The sequence below is a fragment of the Heptranchias perlo genome, chromosome 34 (assembly GCF_035084215.1).
Source record: "Heptranchias perlo isolate sHepPer1 chromosome 34, sHepPer1.hap1, whole genome shotgun sequence".
NCBI classification, from domain to species: Eukaryota; Metazoa; Chordata; class Chondrichthyes; order Hexanchiformes; family Hexanchidae; genus Heptranchias; species Heptranchias perlo.
This window is the reverse complement of record NC_090358.1, coordinates 4,148,948-4,174,504: the sequence shown is the minus strand read 5'-3', so window position 1 is coordinate 4,174,504 and position 25,557 is coordinate 4,148,948. Positions and strand designations below refer to the sequence as shown.

Sequence of the window (25,557 nt, the reverse complement as noted above, 5' to 3'; positions counted from 1 at the left end):
TCTAAAAGCGTGGCATGTTACAGGAAGAAAACCGAGCATCAAACAGGGGCGGGGGGTGGGGGGGGAAAAGAGAAGTCGTTTGGGCGACAAAACACAGCACCCGAGCTGTTTCTTCACTTCCCACCTTAGTTGCTGTTGTTTGCGACTTCCCACTTCCTCAAAGCAACACGCACACCCCCTTCCAGCAAGGGGGTCGCTAGTAACCCAGGTTGATTGGCCCTTCCAGAACTTGAGTGCAACGGTCAGGTGCAGGGCCCCAGGGCGACAACAGCCAACTCCGCACAGATCAGGGGCATCAAACCTGGGATCTTCCTGCTCTTTTCTTTCCCCCCCACCTCCCCGCTTTGGCTCAGACTGAAACCCGGTGAGCCACCTTCCCGTGCTTTCCAGTAGGGCCGAAAGAATCTGGAGAGAGCGACTACCCTGAATTAAAATACTGGCAGAAGGTGGGATGGTGGGGAAGGCGTAGATGGTGGACGGACACTGTCTCTTTAAAAGCTCAGCCACACCGCCAAGTAGCGTTAAAGATACTGCGGCTTCGGAGGAAGCGGCCAGTCCGCCGCACATGCACATTTGGCGCACGGAAGCAGCAAGTCACACAAGTAGCATGCCTGCGACACACAAGGCAGAAAACACTTTAGGAGGGTGGGACTAACCATGAGAGGTGGGTAGATAGCGTGATGCTGCTGGGAAAATGAAAAAGAAAAAAGATTTCAGATGTTAAATTATTAAGACTTCACTCCCGCCGTTTGCATCCAATACCACCCCCACCCCGCTAATAAAACCCCCCACACACACACACAATGATCCCCTTAAAAGCAAGTTAACCCAAACACTTACACCCCAATCTCTTACCCCATCCCCTAAACAAGACAAATCAAGCTCTAAATATTCTATTTGATCTTTTCTCTAAAAGAGAGAGTCAACATCTTCACTCAATGTAACAACGTTGGTCGATCGATCGACACCCCAAAGTATTCCATTCCCATCGTCTCTCCGTCTCCCTCTCCCCAACCCTTTCACTCAGAGTCCGGTTCTCGGAGATCGCCTCCTGCAGGCACCGCTCGCCCTGCGTTCCCACCACGCAACAAAAAAAGCCTCAGCATTCCAGGCCACGTGCGGCTGGACGGTCAGCGCCCTGCCGAGGTCGGGCATGCGATGGTCAGCGTCCTGCGACATGGCGTTTTGGGCAGACTCAGCTGGCAAAGAAGCCCCAAAAGGAGCTCCCAGCACCTGCTACGTTTCGGCAGAAAGAAAGGATGACGCACTTTTTGCATTTATATAGCGCCTTTCAAGTCCTCAGGACGTCCCGGAGTGCTTTACAGCCAACGAAGTACTTCAGACGTATAGTCACTGTTGTAATGTGGGAAACACAGCAGCCAATTTGCGTACAGCAAGATCCCACAAACAATAATATGATAATGACCAGATAATCTGTTTTTAGTGACACTGGTTGAGGGATAAATATTGGCCAGGATACAGGGGAGAACTCCCCTGCTGTTCTTCAAAATAGTGGCTGTGGGATCTTTTACATCCACCTGAGGGGGCGGACAGGTTAACATCTCATCCGAAATACGGCACCTCCAACAATGCAGCTCTCCCTCAGTGTTGCACTGGGAGCGTCGGCCTGGAACCAGGAGAACGCAGCCCTCTGCTAACCATAAAGGACGAAAACCAGCAGACTTTCATAGCGGCCGTTGGCTACACACATGCCAAGGGTCAACAGCACCAGAATGACTTGTAAAATACAGACTCAACACCAGGGCACTTGTTCGAGACAACAATGCTCTCCCTGACCTCCAGTCCCTTGACCGAGTGACCATCCATCCAGAATTGTCCCTGGTCAACCAATGCGAGTGAGCTCAAGGGAGCCATCATGGCCCAACAAGGCCCTCAGCTGATGCACACACCTTCCAGTGTGGGACATCCCAGTTGCCAGTTGGCTGGTCTCACCTGGGTAGGCAATAGTCAGACCACAATTGACCTCACCATCTCCAGGATGGTAATTACATTTGGCAGGAAAGGCAAAAAGATCCCTGTCTCGAGCAAAGATCTAGGAACAGGAGCAGGCCATTTAGCCCCTCGAGCCTGTTTTGCCATTCAATTTGATCATGGCTGATCTGTATCTTAATACCATCTACCCGACTTGGTTCTGCAACCCTTAATACCCTTTCCTATTGGTCCCATATTTTCCTACCACACCAGATCTCCCCCCGCCCTTGACCTATTGGCTAATTTGTAAGAGTACTAACCCAGATTTGCAACACCGACAAGGAGGAGGGGTGAAGAGACAGGATGGGGCCTTGCAACATGAAAAGACCCAAAGCTTTCGAAAGATTGGATCACAATCACGAGTAATATCTAAAAATACCTCGTTGTGCAAAATGAATATATTTATATTATAGAGCAATCGCTTGTAAATCAGTTTTACATGATTCACAGTAAAAATGCACGTTTTCTGGTTAATTTTTGGTGTCCTAACTCCACAACCGCAACCTAGGAAGTACCAACCCTAAAGTCTAAATCAAACCACAGGATCAACGAGCACCTGATCCGACCGTCTCCTTTCCCCCTCTTCCCCTGCCCCTCCTCACCCCCTACCACTTGGGGGGAGGTGGTTGGTGGGAAAGAGAAGGAGGGAGAGGGCAGGAGAGAGAGAGAGAGAGGGAGAGGGCTGCACATTGTCAGCCGGCCAAACTCAACCGGGGTTAAATCCCATCGGCAGCCTGCGAAGAGAAATTCGACTCTGTTAAAGAGAGTCGATCTCAAGTCAAGGAGCTACAAAGCGGGCTGGTGCTCCTGTTTCTGATCACTGACCCCGCCCCCCCCCGTTGGAAGTGCGTACGTGTAGACAATCAAGCTCGGCTGTGATGCCCCCCAGGGTAGAGTTGCCTCCCTCCCCCCCTCCGGGCAGTCACTGTGCAAACTCGCACGTGAAAACATGGCCAATTAGGTGGGAGTGATAAAGAGGTCTGTCAGAAGCCAAGGAGCCCCAGCAAGAGGCAGCACCAAAAAAAATAAACAGAAAGGCTCAGGTGAGAAGCTTTTGGGCAATTATGGTTTAAATAACCAGCCTGTTACTCGGCTGAACTGTGACACAGATTTTCTAATCTAATAAAATGGTTCACTTGACTCAGATGATAACACATTAGTGAAGAGCACAGTCATGTGCTTGTTTATTTATAAGCAAGGCAGCAACAATCGACTTATTAAATTGCAGTGCGTAAGCCAGCATCTGACTTGGGAAGTTGTGTTGTTGTTGATTGCATGCCTTGGCCGGTTTATTTGACCACAAACAGCATCACCGTTGAGACTCAATCCTGCCCTTGTTTCGAGCGGGAGGGGAGGGGCGGGGGGTGCAGCAACTGGATAGTGCTCAGGAGCAGGAACCTGTGACACTTTTATTTTTGCACTGACTTACTGAGATCATAATCTGCTTTTGTAAAGAGATGGTATAGAGGGGGACGGACAGGGAAAGAGAGAGAAGGAGGAGGAGAAAGGGGCACAAAGGCAGGAAGTCTCACCGCAATGTTAAGTTGTGTTCCGCCTCCTGGCCTGTCTGGATGCAATGGAATCCAATAGGGCAAGGGTTTAAGCAAAAAAGAGCCCAAACCATCACCCCTACCATTAAACTTTAGAATCTTACAGCACAGGCGGCCGCCATTCGGCCCATCGTGCCTGTGCCAGCTCTGTGAAAGAGCTATCCAATTAGACCCACTCCCCTGCTTTCCCCATAGCCCTGCAAATATTTCTTTTCAAGTATTTATCCAATTCCCTTTTCAAAGTTATTATTGAGTCAGCTTCCACCGCCAGGCAGTGAATTCCCGGTCGGTCATAACTCGCTGCGTAAAAAAAAAATTCTCATCTCCCCGCTCTGGTTCTTTTGCCAATTATCTTAAACCTGTGTCCTCTCCGGCTAGCTGTCCAAGTGTCTCACTGGGAAAGTGAAGCATTTCAAATAAGAACATAAAGAAACATAAGAAATAGGAGCAGGAGTAGGCCAATCGGCCCTTCGAGCCTGCTCCGCCATTTAATAAGATCATGGCTGATCTGATCCTAACCTCAAATCTAAATTCATGACCAATTTCCTGCCCGCTCCCTGTAACCCCTAATTCCCTTTACTTCTAGGAAACTGTCTATTTCTGTTTTAAATTTATTTAATGATGTAGCTTCCACAGCTTCCTGGGGCAGCAAATTCCACAGACCCACCACCCTCTGAGTGAAGAAGTTTCTCCTCATCTCAGTTTTGAAAGAGCAGCCCCTTATTCTAAGATTATGCCCCCTAGTTCTAGTTTCACCCATCCTTGGGAACAAATGGTCCCAGTCCAGACACGCCATGAAGGTCACTTGCATGCTCTATGTCCAATCTGTGCTGAGTTATCTTAGCCCTTTTCCCCTGCACTCTGCCTGCCTGCCCCCCACCCCCAGTCCCAGGGAGCTAGCGAGGAGAAAGAGAGATACAGAGCAGGCAGCTTTCCTGCTCCTGATCAAGCGACACTGGAGGGCTCCCGTGCGGAGAACATCAGACGGGAGAACAGGGTAGGCCTCAGCTGACCTCGCCTTCCCATAGCCTGCCGACAGGGGAGGGCTAACCTGGGGAAGGCACCAGAAAGCAATGGGGCATTGCAACCCCAGAGTGAACTGGCCCCTGAGGGTGGGAACTGGGAGAGGTTATATTATAACAATCGCAATTCAAAACACAAGGTGTAAAAAAAAAACCTGTAAGCAGACGCCACATGGATTAAATTACTCAAAAGCACATGTTCGAAAATTCCGTGCAAGACGACAGACTCAGTACATCAGCAGGCTTCCCTCTCAGTTTGCTTAAACGTCAATACTTTAAATCTACTGTGGCTGCTGTATGTGCCAACTAGCCAGGGAACCCACACTACATCGAAGTCTGGAGCAGTCCTTTCCGCACAAGTGTTGCATTTGCTCATTACCCAACACAAATTACCAGCATCTGCCTTCACTTTCACTGAGGTTTGCCAGAGGATCTGGGCATTGAGAGTCTATGGTCTTTTACCACCCCCTTTAACTATATTTTATATCACACATACACAAAAATTTTATTTCCGAACAGCAAATGTGCTGACTTATTTTTAACCCCCAGGTGGTTTCCGGTCAGATGGGAAATATGGTCCAGGTTACCGTCTGTACTCGATAGCAGCTGTGTCATTGACGTACTACGGGAGGGGAGGGCCAGTCACAGACACAACCAGTCACCAGTTACACCGACAAGTCAAGAATCATCCAATCAGGTAACGGAGAGTTTGTCCGCTTTCCGATTGGCCGTGGGAAATGACGTATTGGGCGACCAATGGCGGGAGTGTGGTGGTAATTTACACAAGACGCAAGCAGTGATGTACTCAGGACTCGAGCATTTAATCTCGGCTGACCCCACTCCACTGCAGTACTGGGGGAGTGCTGCGCTGTCGGAGGTGCCGTCCTTGCAGAAATTCCTGCTCAGGTGGACGTAAAAGGTCACGTGACTTCATTTCCGTAAAAGAGCTGGGAGCCTTCCCGGTGTCCAGGAAAGCATTGATCCCTTGATCAACAACCCTAACACAGATTAACTGTGATGTGGAGATGCCGGGGCAGCTGGAGGTGGGAGGGCCATGTGACGATACCTTCAGGGATAAGTCCAACCAGAGTTGGCAACCCCAGGTCTGGGCCCAACTAAAACTACCTATAGGCTGTTTATTTGGGAAGAGTAAAAGAGAGTGGAAACAATGGATGGATGGAGAGAGAGAGAGAGAGAGAGAGAGAGAGAGAGAGAGAGAGAGAGAGAGAGAGAGAGAGAGAGAGAGAGAGAGAGAGAGAGAGAGAGATTTACATTTATATAGCACTTTTTCATGTCTCAAGATGTTTAAAGCACTTCATATCCAATGAATTTCTTTTGAGGTACAGTCACTTATATGGGTAAACACTGCAACCAATTTGTGCACAGCAAAATCCCACAAACAGCACTGAGACGAATGACCAGTTAATCTGTAAGGAGTCGTACAACACCAGGTTATAGTCCAACTATAACCTGGTGTTGTACGACTCCTTACATTTGTCCACCCCAGTCCATCACCGGCATCTCCACATCACAGTTAATCTGTGTTAGGGTTGTTGATCAAGGGATCAATGCTTTCCTGGACACTGGGAAAGCTCCCAGCTCTTTTACAGAAATGAAGTCATGTGACCTTTTACGTCCACCTGAGCAGGAGTTTCTGCAAGGACGGCACCTCCGACAGCGCAGCACTCCCCCAGTACCGCAGTGAAGTGGGGTCAGCCGAGATTAAATGCTCAAGTCCTGGGTACGTCACTGCTTGCGTCTTGTGTAAATTACCACCTCAAGTCCTGCGTGATGGCTCTATGGAATTATACAAGCTGTATCCAAATGAATTCATGAGACAATTCTAATGGGGAGGAACATGCAAAATTTAGATCCTGAAAAATATAAACTTTGAATATGGAGGCAAGCATGTAAGTGGACTCCTTTTACACTAGATACCTCAAACTTGAATACTATAGCCATGTTACTCTTTCCCCACTGTACACACTACTCCTTCTCCCTCTGCACCCCCCCCACAAAGACTTACTTACAATAGGCTCCCAAAAACTATGTCCAAAGCCACTAGTATTTTACACAAGAATTTAGAATGGTTACAGCACAGGAGGCCATTCAACCCATCGAGTCCGTGCCAGTTCTAAGACCAATCCAGTTAGTCCCATTCTCCCGCTCTTTCCCCGTAGCCCTGCAAATTTTTTCCCCTTCAAGAATTTATCCAATTTCTTTTTGAAAGCAACGAATGAATCTGCTTCCACCACCCTTTCAAGCAGCGCATTCCAGATCATAACCACTTGCTGTGTAAAAAAGTTTTTCATAATTTTGCCTTTGGGTCTTTTGCCAATCACCTTAAATTTGTGTCCTCCGGTTCTCAACCTTTCCACCAATGGGAACAGTTTCTCTTTATTTACTTTATCTAAACCATTAATGATTTTGAACACTTCTATCAAATCTCCTCTTAATCTGCTCCGCTCAAAAGGAGAATAACCCCAGATTCTCCAGTCTATCCAGGTAATTGAAGTCCCTCATCCCTGGAACCATTCTAGTAAATCTTTTCTGCACCCTCTCTAAGGCCTTCACATCCATCCCAAAGTGCAAAGTTGAACCAGTATTTTATAAACATAAGAAACAGGGGCAGGAGTAGGCCATCCAGCCCCTCGTGCCTGCTGCTCTATTCAACAAGATCATGGCTGATCTTCTACCTCAACGCCATTTTCCTGCACCATCCCTATATCCCTTGATGCCTTTAATATCTAGAAATCTATCGATCTCTGTTTTGAATGTACTCAATGACTGAGCCTCCACAGCCCTCTGGGATAGAGAATTCCAAAGATTCACCACCCTCTGAGTGAAGAAATTTCTCCTCATCTCAGTCCTAAATGGCCTGCCCTTTATTCTGAGACTGTGACCTCTGGTTCTAGATTCTCCAGCCAGGGGGAAACATCCTCATTGCATCTGCCCTGTCTAGCCCTGTAAGAATTTTGTACGTTTCAATGAGATCACACCTCATTCTTCTAAACTCCAGAGAATACAGGCCCAGTCGACTCAATCTCTCTTCATACAACAATCCCGCCATCCCAGGAATCAGTCTGGTGAACCTTCATTGCACTCCCTCTGTGGCAAGTATATCCTCTCTTAGGTAAGGAATCCAATACCCCAGGTGTGGTCTCACCAAGGCCCTATATAATTGCAGTAAGACATCTTTACTCCTGTACTCAAAACCTCTTGTAATAAAGGTTCAACATAACTTCCTTGCTTTTGTACTCTATGCCTCTATTTATAAAGCCCAGGATCCCGTATGCTTTTTTAACCACTTTCTCAATCTGTCCTACCACCTTCAAAGATTTGTGCACATAAACCCCCAGGTCTCTCTGTTCCTGCACCCCCTTTAGGATTGTACCATTTAATTTATATTGCCTCTCATTCTTCCTGCCAAAATGTATCACTTCGCACTTCTCCATGTTAAACTTCATCTGCCGTGTGTCCGCCCATTCCACCAGCCTGTCTATATCCTCTTGAAGTCTATCACTATCCTCCTCACCGTTTACTACACTTCCAAGTCATCTGCAAATTTTGAAATTGTGCCCTGTACACCCAAGTCCAAGTCATTAATATATATCAAGAAAAGCATTGGTCCCAGCACCGACCCCTGGGGAACACCACAGCACAGAAACAGGCCATTCGGCCCAACTGGTCCATGCCGGTGTTTATGCTCCACACGAGTGTCTTCCCACCCTACTTCATCTCACCCCATCAGTATATCCTTCTATCCCTTTCTCCCTCATGTACTTATTTACCTTCCCCCATGTTATTCGCCTCAACTACTCCCTGTGAAAGTAAGTTCCACATTCTCACCACTCTCTGGGTGAAGAAGTTTCTCCTGAATTCCTTATTGGATTTATTAGTGACTATCTTATATTTATGGCCTCTAGTTTTGGTCTCCCCCACAAATGGAAACAGCTTCTCTACGACCTTTTCATTATTTTAAAGACCTCGATTACCCCTCAGCCTTCTGCCCCTGGCCTGTTCAGTCTTTCCTGATAGGGTTTGTGTGGCCTAATGAGAGGTTATGACTGGCCACCATGACTGAGGCCTATTCAAAGGCCACAAGCCTTCCACCCCGAGACCGCCAGTGCTTCTGGTGCCCGGAACATTAGTCACGCCCAGGGCAGAATGACCACAAATGCTTCAGAACTTTTACGGCTAAACAGGGCTTCAGCCAGAAGAAAACAAATCAATGTGGGCAGCATCTGACACGAGAGCTTTTCTTTTAAGAAGTAAAAAATTAATTTCAGGAATTTTTTTAAAAAAAATACATAAAAAAGGTGGTTAAACATCCCCTAATCCCTCCAGGGACAAAACGAGTCCATTGTAGAACTCCCCACTGCCATGGCATGTTTCCTCATCAAACTGGCTTCAGCAAGAATGAAAGGCTTGCATTTATATAGCGCCTTTCACAACCCCAGGACGTCCCAAAGCATTTTACAGCCAATGAAGTACTTTTTGAAGTGTGGTCGCTGTTGTAATGTAGGAAACACAGCAACCAATTTGCGCACAGCAAGATCCCACAATCAGCAATGTGATAAATGACCAGAACATGTGTTTTTTTTTTAAAAGTGACGTTGGTTGAGGGATAATTATTGGACAGGACACTCCCCTGCTTTTCTTCAAAATAGTGCCATGGCATCTTTTACGTCCACCTGAGGGCAGACGGGGTTTAACGTCTCATCTGAAAGACAGCACCTCCAACAGTCCAGCACTCCCTCAGTACTGCACTGGAGTGCCAAGCTACATTTTGTGCTCAAGTCTCTGGAGTAGGGCTTGAACCCACAATCTTCCGACTCGAAGGTTGTGGCGGCAGTGCTACCCACTGAGCCACGGCCGACACAGACAAGACATAATGGTCAACATACAGTGTCGGTTACTGTCCTGCACTCTGCAATGGGGATGGAGACAGACTTGAGGTGGGATGGGCAACCCAGCTGCCATCTGCTCTGCCCGGATCCATGATGCCACCTTTGGGCAGTCAAAAGCCAGACTCCTCCAGAAACAAAAAAAAAAAAGTACATTTTCAGCTGGCAGAAGTGCGGCAATGGAGTATTAGCCAGTCAAGCTGCCTCTTATAAATCGCTGCACCTCAGGAAGATATATTGGCCTTGGAGGGGATGCAGCACAGATTCACTAGAATGATACCGGGGCTAAGAGTTAAATTATGAGGACAGGTTGCATAGACTAAGTTTGTATGGACGTTTAAGGGGTGATCTAATTGAGGCGTTTAAGATGATTAAAGGATTTGATAGGGTAGATAGAGAGAAACTATTTCCTCTGGTGGAGGGAGTCCAGAACAAGGGGGCATAACCTTAACATTAGAGCCAGGCCATTCAGGGGTGATGTCAGGAAGCACTTCTTCACACAAAAGGGAGTGGAAATCTGGAACTCTCTCCCCCAAAAGACTGTTGAGGCTGGGGGTCAACTGAAACTTTCAAAACTGAGATTGCTAGGCTTTTGTTAGGCAACGATATTAAGGATTACGGAACCAAGGCGGGTAAATGGAGTTAACATACAAATCAGCCGTGATCTAATTGAATGTCGGAATAGGCTCGTGGGGCTGAATGGCCTCCTCCTGTTCCTACGTGAACAATAAAACTCAGCAGCAGAGATTTGCAATCGGGTAGAGTCGGGCCATTATAGCTCTAGGCACAGCAGAAGAAAGCGAAGATTTATTTAAATAGGCCCCAACACACCCAAAAGGTAACAGCAACGAGAGAAAGAGAGAGAGAGAGAGGGGAAAAAAAAGCAGCCTAAGGCAACAATGGAGTTTGACCGGGATGTCAGTCAGGTCTACATGGATCAGTGAACTTCAGAATTGGTGAGGTGACCCGTGAAGGAAGAGTGGAAATGAATGCTTTGTTTGTTCTGCTGGAAAATTATTCCGAGAATTTCTCTGGTTGAAGATTAAATTTGAGGGAGCAAAAAAAAAGAAATAGACAAGAGTACAACGTGTCCAGACTGTTTATGTCTGCACTGCCGTTACTTATCAGCGATGAGGTTTTACTCTTTTGTAACATGTTCCAGGAACAAAAAACGCTAGCCTCCTTCACACAGTAGCATCTCCACGAGAAGGCAACATGGTGCTTTTCCTTGCATAACCGAAAGACAAAGTTACTGACCCACAGAGGCAAACAAGTCAGGGCTGTTCAAACATTGAGAGATTTAAAGAAAAAAAAAATTACATTCAAAAGTACGGCCTTAAAAAAAAAAATAGGCAAATACCCTCAACAAAATTTTATTTTTGTACATTTTCCACCATCACTGCCAAACATTTTGAAAGGATGGTTTACATTTCAGTCTCCTGATCACAATTAGGAACACAGCGAGCTAAAAAGCAGATTATTTCGAAGGCCAGGCTGCTCGCATATTTCATACCAGAAAAATATCAGAGGGAGGAGACAGCCGGAAAGTTAGAGATAAAAGACGAGCAGAAAAAAAAAAGTGGGGGAGGAATTCAAAAAAAGGCAACACAGTCTCAAAATTCACAATTGACATCTGTGGTGCAAAAATCGGACCCTTTCTCCTCCCCCTTTCCAAACACGATTGGCAGCCTATACTTTGAAAGTTCTCTCGACTACGGGGAGGGGAGAGACGAGGACTGAAGAGAAAACAGAAAACAGTCAGATGCAAGGCGCACAAACCATTTTAATCCTAATGATTAGGCCTCACTTTAAGACCAAATTCCCTCAAATCAATAGCTAAAAAAAAGTGTGAAAATTAAGGTAGACCTCCATCATTAGCTACGCGGCAGGACAAAGCACACCCTATAGGGCTGGCTAACTGGATTGGCTTACAATTAACGCTAGGATTTTAAAGAGAGAGACCACCAGAGGCCTTTTCTGGAGGGGGAGGGAGGGGGTGAGGGGGAAGGGCCATTTTAGGCACCCCCCCACTCGATGAATGAAGTCTCAGCTCTCTTTACAAGACAAAAAGCCTACGCCTGAATGACTCTGCTTTGCGAGAGTGCTGTCAAGCACAGAACCACAGCAGAGGTGCTCCTTGATTGCCCTTAATTCCAGCCTTGCGAAGGTTCATCAGACAAGCTGATTGAATGGCTTGCCTGCTTAATGACAGCCCAACAGTTGTATTCAGTCAGATTTGAGGAAGCAATTACCTCTAAAATGGGGGTCACAGGCCTAGCTCATTTGCCTTAATTGAATTCCAATATCTCCCTCCAGCTGCCATGACCCGCCCCCTGACCTCTCTACCACCGCTTAAAAAGGAGGCTAATCAAACCGTGACTACTTCATTCTTCAGCCTCCTACACATCTTGCCACTACAAAAAAAAACCTTTTAAAAGCATTAAGCGAGCTCCAGGAAGATCAGGGTGTATCGATTCCCTTATCTTCAGGGATCGGAAAAAAAAGAATCTTAAGTGAGCTGATCAATTTATAGGTTTGGGCGAAAAAGTACGTACATGTCACCAGGCCTTCTATGCAGCCTAAATATATTTGATGCAGGTTTGTCTCCTTTTCCCAGTTACTTCTTTGCACAAATCGCTAATGCTCAGTGGATAGTGTTAATTTATTTTTAACCCCCCCCCGCCACAAACCAGATCCTCTTGATGACAGACACAGCAGTCCTTTCACATCAAATACCTCCAATTGCAGCACTGTCACATAGCATCCAAACCAGTAATTAGACGTGCTAAACACTAATTCAACCCAATTAATTTCTATAGCGACTCTCATCAAAATACAACATTGTCAGAGCCAATTGTGCAGTCAGAGCTTGAAAGGAGGGCGAACAGTAACTATTACTGACTACGTCAGACTATCGAACTACCAATCAGGTTTTAAAGTGGCAGGCCCCTTTTTTTTTTTTGGTTTTGCATAATTTCAGTCTCCACCAATCGTAAGGGACTTCCGAACTCAACCGGCCTCCGTCAATGAACCCCAATACATGCCACTAAACTGGGGAACCAGCACCGTCCCTGGGGCTTAATTTCGTGTGTTAGCTGACCAAACAATATAGAGGGGGAAAAACGGCACCGATGCTCCCTTTCTGCAATACTCTGCCTTCAATCTCCTCAAATTATTACCAGCACCGTTACCAGCGCTTCATGGACCACTCCAGTTTGGATGGGGCAAAAAAAAGAGTGGTATTGGAAAGTATTTTTCCACAGTTCATAGGGATGCAAGATTAAAAATATCATCCACCCACCCACACCCTTTACTAATGACATGACTGAGGTCCCTTTGACATTTCAAGGTCAGCAGCAATCTTTTGATACAGGACAGCGCTTCAAAGTCCAGTTGCCTCTTGAAACGAGAGTCGCTCTCCATTCCTGACGGACTTATTGATTAATCTTTCAACGTCCTGCTTTAAGCAAGGACCCTCTATGGGAACCTTCCACAAAAAACACAGAACTCAAGGTCCGTGATTTTTTCGGTGGGGGGCGAAAGAAGAGAACCCCAATAATTTTCACGAACGTTTCCAAAAATCTGCATAGGATACAAGGATAAGAAGAATTGGAAAAAAATGCCCCCTTTGTACAATATACAGCCCTATGCAGCAAAGATCTCAAAAATTAACTACGTTTTGAGATGCAGTGATGGTGCGAGCATGTATTCACCAGACTCAAAGGCTAGTTCCAACTTTTTCCTCCGTGATTGGGTGGGGAGAGGGAGTGGGAGTGGGAGAGAAAGAGAGGGGGATAATAAACGTTCTTCCGCATTACCGGTGGGATATTGCAGCACGGCCAGAGGCAATGAGAATTGCACCAGTTGCAAGGAGAGGAACCTCGAACAATAGCTGTGATTTGAATCCACAGAGAGCCAGGGTCAGTGCGCTGTTCAGGAGTTAACAGGGCAGCTTAGCATTCATATTTAAAGTGCCTCAAGATGACCATAATAAGCTACTGCAAAAAAAAAAAAGTTTCAACACTTCCCCGTTCGAAAGGCAACTCAACCGAGAAGCTGTTCTTGAATGAGGACTACAACTGGCAATTTTACTTATGCCGATAAGCTTCACTGACGTTTATTGCTGGTGGAGAGGAATTTTTGTGGTCAATTGTTTTGATCACTAAAGCCCGCCATCCTTCCAAAAGGAGACTGCAAAGTTCACTCTTGAATAGCGTCAAGTAATAAGAAGAGGGTGTACACACTGTGAGAGGCAGATTGGGAACTCCACGTACCCCGATGATCGCATTCAGCTCCGTCATAGTCACCTGCTTGGCACGTTCGACAGCCTGTGCCACTTGTTGTTGGTGCTGCGAGAGGGGGGGAAAAAAAAATCAACACACTGTTCAGGAATTAACGTGCAGCTTGAGAATCAAAGTATTACAAGATAACTAGGATAAACCACCGTTAGAAAGGTTCAACACTTGGAAGGTAACTAAATTCCACGTGACGGGAAACTGCGTAGAGAAATGATTGCTAAACTTAAAGACACGAATTTACAGCACAGAAACAGGCCATTCGGCCCAACTGGTCCATGCTGGTGTTTACGCTCCACATGAGCCTCCTTCCCTTCCTACTTCATCTCACCCTATCAGCATATCCTTCTATTCCTTTCTCCCTCATGTGTTTATCTAGCTTCCCCTTAAATGCATCCATGTTATTCACCTCAACTACTCCTTGTGGTAGCAAGTTCCACATTCTCACCACTCTCTGGGTTAAGAAGTTTCTCCTGAATTTCCTATTGGATTTATTAGTGACTATCTTATATATACACATGACCCCTAGTTTTGGACTCCCCCGCAAGTGGAAACATCTCTACATCTACCCGTTCCAACCTCTTCATAATTTTAAAGACCTCCATTCAGGTCACCCCTCAGCCTTCTCTTTTCTAGAGAAAAGAGCCCCAGCCTGTTCAATCTTTCCTGATATTTATAACCTCTCAGTTCTGGTATCATTCTTGTAAATCTTTTTTTGCACCTTCGCCAATGCCTCGATATCCTTTTTGTAATATGGAGAACACAGGTGTGGTCTAACCAAGGTTCTATACAAGTTTAACGTAACTTCCCTGCTTTTCAATTCTATTCCTCCAGAAATGTACCTTAGCGTTTTGTTTGCATTTTTTTAATGGCCTTGTTAACTTGTGTCGCCACTTTCAGTGATTTGTGTATCTGTACCCCCAGACTCCTCTGCTCCTCTACCCCACTTAGACTCTTATTATCCAAGCAGTATGTGACCTCCTTATTCCTCCTACTAAAATACACCACCTCACACTTATCTATAGTGAAATTTATTTGCCATTTACACACCCTTTGTGCAAGTTTATTAACGTCTTCTGGTATTTTGTCGCGGACCCCCTCAGTATTAACTATACGTCCCAATTTGGTGTCGCTCGCATAATTTTGAAATTGTACTTCTGGCAAGTGCGTGCCCCGTGTAGGGGGCACGAGTGGCTTTGGCCAGTGGCACTGGGTCAAACGGGTCACCAGAAGCAGGACTGGATTCTCCTTCCTCCCCGCCTCACCTCCAGTGGGAGAAACAACTAGTCAACATTGGAATTGGGATAGGGCAATGGATGTGCCAAGGTGGCACTACCAATCGGCAGTGGAGGAGCCAGAGCAAGGAGTCACAGCTCCCCAATCACTGAGCTCGGCCAATGCCTCCATTTCGCACCCAGAAAAAATTAGTACTAGGCCATTTAAGAGTGAAAACAGAAATCGCTGTTTCACATAAAGGGTATTGGAAATCTGGAACTCGCTCTCCCAAATGTCTGGATGCTGGGGGGGGTCAACTGAAATTTTCAAGACCGAGATCGATAGGTTTCTGTTGGGCGAGGGTATCGAGGGATATGGAGCAAAGGCAGGTAAATGGAGTTGAGGTACAGATCAGCCATGATCTAACGGAAGGTTGAGACAGGCTCGAGGAGCTGAGTGACCCGCTTCTGTTCCTATGTTCACGCGTAAACCTCGACATAACAGTATCAGCAAGCTATTAACCATGGGGTGCATCACAACAAAGATGAAATCTGTCCACAGACAGTCACTCACATGTACTTTTCAGCAGAGGCCAATAGATAGCAGGAACTCTGGCCAATTTCTTCCTCCAGCACCCTTCTCCTCCTCCCCATGTCCCTACCGACACCCGAGCAGAGATAGCATTCTATTTCAACCAGTGGTCGAGCACTTACATGTGCCGTTTTGGATGGACAACTGAGCGGGAAGAGAAGACCCCCATGGAAGTCCAGCTAGACTACATCATGTAAGTGGGCTAATGGACCATTGGACATACAAGCTCCAGCTACTTGGACCTGGGCAACTATAACTTCTAATTCTTAATGGAGGGTGGATTAACAGACAGGATTTGGCCACCAATATCAAGATAACAGAGATAGGACGTATATACAATGCATTTTGCCGGTGGCGGGGGGCGGGGTAGAAGAGACAGAAAGGGGTTGAGACATTGCTTAGGGGAAAGGTACACTTACAGGAGGCAAATTGAACACAGAAGAATTTTTTTACGCTTTTATTCTTACACAGTGATAAAAATAGCAATAACGAGAAGATTGAGCAGCATCACTTACCTCTTGTGAAAGAAAAGGCATGATTTGTGCCAAGATTGTGTTTAGCCTTTTAGCAATCTCAGTCTGAGCACGAGGGAGGGGGGGAAAAAAAAAGAAAAAGTTGATTAGCTTTTGAGAAAAATCTCTTCGCACAGCGTTGAGAGAACATGAAACACACTGTTCCAGAAGGCCCTAAATACAAAGTAAATTGAGGTACTTTAAAGAGCAATACCCTTATTTCCCCAAGTATCTATTGTACAGATATGGAGAAAAGGCCAGGAATTAGGGCTAAAATATCCAGCTGCCCTGACCAACAAAAATAGCAGAGCAGGAGAGATAGATCCAATAGCCTACTCCTGTGAGTATTACCCATCAAGGAAGGTCATAAAAGCTCAGTTGGCCAGTACGCTTCCCAGTGTAGAACTGAACCATACAGGGAAGGTGGTCCCAGGTTCAACTCCCTCCCGACCCCTCCCCACCAATCTGTGCAGAGTTAGCTGATCTCAAACAGGGTGGTAAATACAATTGGTCCCAGGCCAAATGGCTGTTCCTCTCACACACGCAGCAGGTTATTTGATGGTTTGGGCACCACATCGAATCCTATCCTTGCCTAAAGCCCACAACTTTCAGTGGAGGTCACTGCTCAACCATCAGAAATTGCTTTGCCGTTTCATCGCCAAAACTACCCGAAAATGGGGAGGGGGGGGGGGGGGGGGGGAAAAATGAGGGGATTGTGTCCTTGACACAGGGCATGCGCGATAGGCCGTTGCCATGGGAACATGCTGGCTTAGTCATCAGCCGACAACTGTATCACAAGGTGAATTAGTTTCCTTCTTCTCCAACCCCTCATAAGTGACAAGGTTACGGACTCACCAATCCCCAATCACAAGCGAGAGGAGCCAACACTAGGGAGCCAAGTGTGCTTTTTCCAATTAGGAACCTTAAAATGGGATTGTATTTTACACAAAGCCCCCAGCACCTTAACTAGGCACTGGAGAGCATCCTGGGTATAGTCTAAGTGCTCTAAAAGTCAAAAGGATTTTTCTTCTGGTTCCATTTGATTAAACATGCAATTCTCCAAGCTGTCCAATTAAATGAGCAGATCGTCATATAACCAAGCACAATAACTTGGCTATGTTAAAAATTAATCTCCAAGGAGTCCCTGACTTGGAGATCACGGGCAGCAGGGGAGAAAGACTTCAGCAAGCTCAAAGCTCCTTGGCTTAGAAACCATCATTCTTGACAATGTGATGCTATTTGCCATTGCTGAACACATTCCTCATACAACACCATAAATTTCACAAGCACCTGTATTTAGACAGACAGTAATTGTGCTTTCCTCTGTACTTCAAAAGGCTCATTTTTGTACACCTCAGCTCATGGAGACAGCTATTAAAGTTTCATTAAAAGACACAACTGCCAAAAGGCGAACATTCCTTTCCCTCCTGACATGAGCCTGCATGTAATCTTTCATGTCAAACAGCTGTAAAAATGGCCTCTGATCCAACTTCAACATTCTGTGCCCACCAATGCAGGTTTGGGGGGAGGGAGGGAGGGGTGAGGACTCGTGCTCCATCTAATTGTGCACCATCGGAACACGCTGACAACATACAATTTCCCAAACGTGAAGGTTCATGTAAAACCAGCTCTATATAATGTAAGACATGTTGAAGGTGGCGGGGGAAAGGGGGGAGAGAGAGAAAAGAGAAAGAGAAAGAACGAGAGGAGAGATCCTGCACATATACTTCCAGGAGCTGTTACAGGCCGTGACAAGGAGAATCCACCCTTTTGTTCACTCAATAAAGCACAAAGGGCAGCTTTGTGCTATTTCAGCCCATAAATAAATTTAACATCTCGCTCCCTACAAGTTATCTTCACACTCCGAAGTGCTGACTCTTTAGGCAATGGCAGTCGGCTTCCACCAGGATGGGATGGAGCCAAAAATTGTTTTAAAATTGGCCCAACTTAAGTAGAAAACATCAAACAATTCTCAAAGAGCAGCTGACATAAATTTGCAATAATCATTTTGGGAAGTCCCCCCCCTTCACCCCTCTCACCACCACCACCACCACCACCCCCCTCCCATCACCACCTGCCAAACACTGTACTCCACACTAAGGGAAGCAGGATATCTACTGCAAACTTCCATCAGTGCCAGTCTCCAACCAGCTTTTAAGCTTCGCAAGAGTGGCTGGCAGCTTTCCAGAGCAGGGCGAGGAAACACAAGATCCAAGACACTTCAGTGAAAAGTGCATCTCATTACAATGTGGATTTGCACATGGGATCTCCGCGGTGTTGCGGAACGCAGGGACATTTCCCCCCTCCCCGTTGGTCTTTGCAGGTTTCTATTCAGGGTGATCTTTTTACATTTATTAAGAGTGAAGGTTGGGAACGGTGTGATGGCTCAAGGAGCAAATGCACCAGAGTGTGATATTCTACTATACAAAACAGGAGGCCCCCCACGCCCCCTGCCCAGGTTCAATCCCTGGTCTGTACGGAATAAGAGCTGAGCTAGTGTCAGCCATGGCTCAGTGGGTAACACTCTCGCCTCAGAGTCAGTAGGTTGTGGGTTCAAATCCCACTCTGGAGCCTTAAGCACAAAAATCTAGACCGACTCTCCCAGTGCAGTATTGAGGGAGTACTGCAGTTGGAGGTGCCGTATTTTGGCTGAGACATTAAACCGAGGCCCCGTCTGCCCCCTCTGGTGGGCATAAAAGATCCCATGCCACTATTTTGAAGATGAGCAGGGGAGTTCTCCCATCCCTCAACCAACACATAAAACAGATTAACTGGTCATTATCACATTGCTGTTTGTGGGATCTTGCTGTGCACAAATTGGTTGCCACGTTTCCTACATTACAACAGTGACTACACTTCAAATGTACTTCATTGGCTGTAAAGCGCGTTTGGACAGCCTGAGGTCGTGAAAGGCGCTAGATAAATGCAAGTCTTTCTTTTCTTTCTCAACAGGCAAGTCGATGTGGATTAATTCTCATCTGGGAGAAGACAACAGTCGCCTAAAACAGGGTTCCCGCTCTTTGCTGACCGTGTATACAATGGCCGTCAGATGAGGCCCAGAGCAGACTTTGTTGTAATCGGCCTGCAGGTGAACACACACTCCCTCACAAAGAATGCCCACTCTCATTGCAATTATGCATAGACTTGTGCTGGCATGAAATTGCCCCACCAACAGGAGGTGCCATCTTTAAGGGTGTAGGGGCAACCGAGAAAAATGCAGAATAAACACGTAGTTTAAAATCAACGCACATTTCTTCAAGAAACTATCAACTACGCAGATACAATTTTAGGGAAGTCCGAATTTGCGTCTATGTATGGTGCCTTAAACCAACTCTCAAATCATAAGAACATAAGAAATAGGAGCAGGAGTCGGCCATACGGCCCCTCGAGCCTGTTCCGCCATTCAATCAGATCATGGCTGATCTTCGACCTCAACTCCACTTTCCCGCCTGATCCCCATATCCCTCGACTCCCTCACAGTGCAAAAACTATCAATCTCAGTGTTGAATATACTCAATGTCACCCCAAAACACCTCTTGTACAAATGAATTATTTCCTGAAGTGCATCCCCCATCCCTTCACCCCACCATCGTGCTCTGCGTGCTCTGGAACTCGCTCCCTAAATACCTCCACCTCTCCACTTCCTCTCCCCCAAGGCCATCAGCAAAATCCAGCTGTTTGACCAGGCTTTGGGTCCAGGGTGCCTATTAGAAGCCCTAAATAAATGCAAGATACTGTTGCTGAATCTTAATACTTGCTACTCTCAATCAACAACTCTCGGTAATTTAAAGAACCCAATTATCAGAGACGCAGCGAGTTATGATGATCTGGAATGGGTGACAGGGTGGTGGAAGCAGACTCAATAGTAACTTTCAAAAGGGATGCATGAGATGCACAGGCCAGGAGCCAACACAATGATGATGTTCTACCTGAAAGGTTAACCTGCCTGTTCTTTCCCCTGATAGGTGACCGGGCTCGGTCGAGCGCGTCCAGTATTTTCTGTTTTTTGTTCCAGATTTCCAACATTTGCAGTTTTTTTTTGTTTGCTTTATATTTACATGCAGTATAAAAGCAACTTCAGGCCTTAGCTACAGTCCTATTGTCGAATTTCCTTATCGCACGATTTAACAGCCAAAACAGAATTTGTTTAAAAGGAGACGCCACAGAACTGAGAACACTGGCAGACATCGAGAGGTAGCTTGTGCAAATTTACACTTCAATGCTTTTGGACTCCAGCCCAGTCAGAGCAACAGAAAGAAACATGAGGAACATAGGAACAGGCGTAGGCCCCGCCTTGGTTCTGTAACCCTTAATCCCCTCACTCAACAAAAATCTATCTATCTCAGTTTTGAAATTTTCAATTCACCCCCCAGCCTCAACAGCTTTTTGGGGGAGAGAGTTCCAGGTTTCCACTCCCCTTTGTGTGAAGAAGTGCTTCCTGACATCACCCCTAAACAGACTAGCTCTAATTTTAAGGTTCTGCCCCCTAGTTCTGGACCACACCAGAGGAAAAATAGTTTCTCTCTATCTACCCTTTCAAATCCTTTAATCATCTTAAACACCTCAATTTAATCACCCCTCAATCTTCTAAACTCGAGGGAATACAAACTGAGTCGATGCAACCTGTCCTCAATGTAACCCTTTTAGTCCCGGTAAGATTCGGGTGAATCTGCATTGCACCATCTACGTCGCCCCTTTGAGTGGCTCGGGAGTTACGTTAGGTACTGTAGATATTTGTAAGTGCACCACGGAGACTCGGGGACAGGCTCCCTTTTCAGGTGCTTTAAACTCTTCCAAGAGGCTTCAAACAATGAACTGAGGCCTTCCTGTTTATCAATATGCAAATTGAGAGCCGTATAATTCCAGCCCTATTAAACATTTATAGCCTCAAAAGAAACTCCCAATTAAAAAACCCGACAGCTTCATTCTTCTCTCCGGAGAGGCAGCCTCTCCGTGAGGATTCTCTGGAACGATCAGCCCCTCTTTTCAGAGTGAGTGACATTTGACTATTTTAAACTGTTTGTCACCATAGCTACAGAAATTGCTCTTCCATTTCAGCAACTCTCTCCTCCCGTCCAGATTAATGCCACACGCAGAACCGTCCTTTATAGGACAGATTTCGGGGGAGGATATTTATGTTCCAAATTGAAAAAGGCACAAGAGAATAAGATGGTTCACCTACTGAGCAACTAAAAGTTAAAATATAAAAGCTGCCTCTTGTTTCCAAATAGTCAATTCAACCTCTCGCTTTGCCGACCTACTGTGTTTTTTGATGGTGTCAGCCATTGCTCAGTGGGTAGCACACTCGCTAGAAAATCATGGGGTCAAGTCCCGCTCCAGAGATTTGAGCCCATAATCCAGGCCGGCACTCCCAGTGCAGTACTGAGGGAGTGCTGCACTGTCGGAGGTGCCGTCTTTCGAATGAGACGTTAAACCGAGGCCCCGTCTGCCCTCTCGGGTAGATGTAAAAGATCCCATGGCAATATTTCGAAGAAGAGCAGGGGGAGTTCTCCCCCGGGGTCCTGGCCAATATTTATCCCTTAACCAACATCGCAAAAACCATTTATCTCATTGCAGTTTGTGGGATCGTGCTGTGCGCAAATTGGCTGCCTCGTTTGATTACAAGAGTGACTACACTTCAAAAGTAATTCTGTGAGTGGAAAGCGCTTTGGAACGTCCCGATGATGCTGTATAAATGCAATTTATTTCTTTATTGGAGCAAATTTTCCCACATCCCAAATAATTTGCTTCTCCCCTGCATCAGGGCTGCCCCAGGATGGAATTATTCCACACAGGTCCAGAATCATACCTCAAAACACACCACCAACAATTTAGATTTAGATAGCACCTTTCGCATCACAAAGTGCTTCATAAAAGGCGCAAGGAAATGCCAAAGGAGGAGAAATTAGGAGGGGTGTCCAAAGGTTTGGTCAGAAGTGGGTTTAGGGGAAGGAATTCCAGGGTATGACGCAGAGGCAGCATTGGGGCAAAGGACAGGGGGCGAATACACAAGAGGCCGGAGTCAGAGGACAGAGAATTCTATTGGGGGTTGCAGCAGACAAGTAATAAATGAGCTATACAAATGAGGCTCTCTTTCCTCTACATGGTTTCACTGGTCTGTTTTGTCACTTAGTTCAAAATCATAATCCTACCCCCCACCCCCACCATCCCCCAATACAAAAAACACTCAGCATTTTATCTCATGCCTTGAACGTCTAGGGAGAGATTACTAGCAGTGAGAGAATGGAGCCAGCAGCTGCGCTCGGTCGCTGGCCAAAGACATTTCCTGCTGGGTGGGGTAGGGTCGTATAGGACAGCAAGCAAAGTCCTCACCACTGACCCAGATGGGTGGCCGATCGCTCAGACCCTCCAGGAAAGGAAGAACAAACTTGCATTTATATAACGCCTTTCACGACCTCAGGACGTCCCAAATCGCTTTAGAGCTATTTAAGTACTTTTTTTGAAGTGCAGTCACTATTGTGGCAACACGGCAGCCAATTTGCGCACAGCAAGATCCCACAAACAGCAATGTGATAATGACCAGATAATCTGATTTGAGGGGTGAACATTGGCCAGGACAACAGGGAGAACTCCCCTGCTGTTCTTCAAAATAGTGCCATGGGGTCTTTTACATCCACCTGAGGGGGGGCCTCGGTTTAACGTCTCACCTGGAAGACGGCACCTCCGACAGTGCAGCACTCCCTCAGCACTGGGAGCGTCGGCCTAGATTACGTGCTCAAGGCACTGGGGTGGGGCTTGAACCCACGACCTTCCGACTCGGAGGCGAGTGCGCTGCCCACCGAGCCAGGGCTGACACGGCGACGCTGACCACGGCCAGCGAGAAAAATGGCTGCCAACGCCAGCGTCTTCACCTGCCCAAGAGAACGGCCAAGTAGCTCGCGGCACTAGTCAGCTCCTCCACAGACTGTGGCACCACTTACGTCTCCATTACAGCACAGCCAAAACCCGGACTGATGCGGACAGCGTCGCCCGCAGGCAAAAAAAAAATACAACGAGAGGGAATTCCCTGGCCTCTTTCACGTAAGCAATTGTCACAGAGGCTTCAAGCAGCCAAATTAACAATTATTAGCCAAACCTTAGACTTGCTTGTTTTTGTTTCGTGAACTGCCGAAAGCCTTAATGTCTAGCAGTCAACAGCCAATTCAGAGAAGTGTAGTTCCTTTTAATTGGCCCCTAGATGCCTTTAGCACTTTGCTATACGGAGTAGTGAATCACTAAAACCTCATTTACACTTCAAACTACCTCGAGATTGCATTACGTTTGACCCAGGAATTAAATGGTTGCCTTTTATCCCTGTCCCCTAACCCCCACCACCCCCCCCAATTCACTTCGTTCCACCTCCCCCCACCCCTTTATGGGGAAAAGCCAGAGTCTACTCACACCGCCAGATTAGTCAAACAAATATCTAAAAATGTAAAGAAACCCATTAATGCACAGACTGCAAATATTTATAAGTGGGAGGAAAAACATACATAAATGGGGGTGGAAGAGAGGAAGAATTCTCCCGTGCATGGCAGAATAAGTCTAGAGCACAGATATAAATACAACTTTATAGTCGTCAAATTCTGCATTAATTCATGCCCATCTGTTCAAGCCAACCTTGCTTAAGATCAATTGAAAATTTCAAAACCAAGATTGATACGTTTTTGTTAGGCAAGGGTATTAAGGGTTACAGAACCAAGGCGGGTAAATGGAGTTAAAATACCAAATCAGCCATGATCTAATTGAATAGCGGAACGGGATCGAGGGGCTGAATGGCCTACTCCTGTTCCTATGTTCTTCCCGTCACATGCCAGATTTAAGTGATAGCCTACCAACTACAAATACTTCAGCTAGATGCTAGTGAACCGCTAAAATTATCTTCTCCTCCCTCCTCCGCGCTCCCCCCACCCCCCCCCGCCAACTCATGAGACAAGCGGTGTCGATTCTAAAAACCACATCTGAACTGTTTGTCACCACCAAGGCCCATTAATCTCTGACAGAACCAAAGCCCAAAACAGCAGAGTGCAGAGTTTATGAAGCATTACACCTCCCAGTAACATTATCCATCCATCAAGGCCTTGATGGCAACCAAGCCCTCCCCGGAGCACCAACGGGCAATTTCCAGCCAAGAAAAATTCTCAATTCATCTCCTTTCACGTTACCATGGTTATGCGAGAACCAGTCCCTGAGATCATTATGGAAATTGCACCTCCCTTGACCACGACAGGCTGTGAAATCACCTGACGTGCACCGAGGCAGCTCATTAAATTGAATTTTCAAGCTGCCGATCAGACCTGCTCCACAAATTAAGAGCAGATAAAGCAAAGCAAGCAGGCAGCGACTAAGCAGGACAGTCAACAACGCACAAACTCTCAACCGAATCGCCTCGTTTCAAGAACTGCCCGTCAGCCCCACCCAGCTTTATCCCTCCCCCCCCCTCAGTCAAATTTTGGGACCCTCCCGTTTCTCCGATAGCCCTTTTGTTGATTTGTCCGATAGGATTCAATGCAATAAATCCCAGCATTTCGTGAGGCAGAGGAATTACGGCAGCGACAAGACCAAATGAAAAGCTGAAGACGGTAATGTTCTCAGCACTCAACAACAACTTGCATGTATATAGCGCCTTTAACATGGTAAAACGTCTAGAGGCACTTCCCGCGCTAACTAATATAGCCCGTAGTTCAGCCATACAAGCCACTCGGTGCCAGGTTCAACCCGCACCGAGTCAGCGATCTCAGCTGGCGCGATGATGGGAATCGTGCCATTGGATGCAGACCTAGATCAGGCTTAGCTGTGATACCTCCACGACGAACAGTCTGTCTCTACCATCGTAAATGGCCAACACACGAACGACTCCCAATGGGGCGAGGTGCCAGAGAGTAACCAGCACCGCTGGATCTGAACTTCAACAAGGAGTCAACTCCTCCAGGAAAATGAGAAAAACAAGGGAGAAAGAAAGCACCAGTCTGTCAAACAAGGACCTATTCTACAGGGAAAAGAGAGAGAGGGGAATGGGACTAACTAGATTGCTCTTACAAAGAGAGCCAGCATGGGCTCGATGGGCCAAATGGCTTCCTTCTGTGCTGGAACCATTCTTTGATTCTGGGTGACCCACCACAGAATGTAACTCTGCCCCATCCCATCACAAAAGGGACATCATGAATTAAAATTATAACACCAAAAAAAAGGCAAAATATTCAGTTATATGGAACGAAGAGATCAAAACAAACAGATATTGGGAGTCTTTCCACTATGTGAAATATCCCATGGACTGCCCCCCTCCCCCACTTTGACCTACATAAAGTTCCACTACAACAGACCAAGGGAAGGAAATACACAAAATACAACTCGTCGCCATGTCAAAATTTGTCACTTGTTAAATTGTATCGATTTAGAATTCGCTCGTCAAAAGGGACGTCTTTAATGGGGAGCCAGAGATTTCCCCCTCCACCATGTCCTTGGAGGCTCCT

General features: G+C 46.5%; 1 protein-coding gene across 18 annotated transcripts in view; it reads right to left on the bottom strand.

Annotated features, from left to right (window-relative positions):
• tle3a (TLE family member 3, transcriptional corepressor a) overlaps window positions 1-25,557 on the bottom strand; it is an 81,405-nt gene that overhangs the window by 37,465 nt on the left and 18,383 nt on the right. For 5 of the 18 annotated variants that reach the window (XM_067971304.1, XM_067971308.1, XM_067971306.1 and 2 more), the window contains 3 exons: window positions 16,088-16,150; window positions 13,716-13,820; window positions 657-686 (listed from right to left, as the gene is read on the bottom strand). In XM_067971304.1, coding sequence (XP_067827405.1) covers window positions 657-686; window positions 13,716-13,820; window positions 16,088-16,150 — 198 coding nt within the window. The remainder of the gene's footprint in view (window positions 1-656; window positions 687-13,715; window positions 13,821-16,087; window positions 16,151-25,557) is intronic. The other 13 variants (XM_067971309.1, XM_067971314.1, XM_067971320.1 and 10 more) reach the window with 5 other exon arrangements.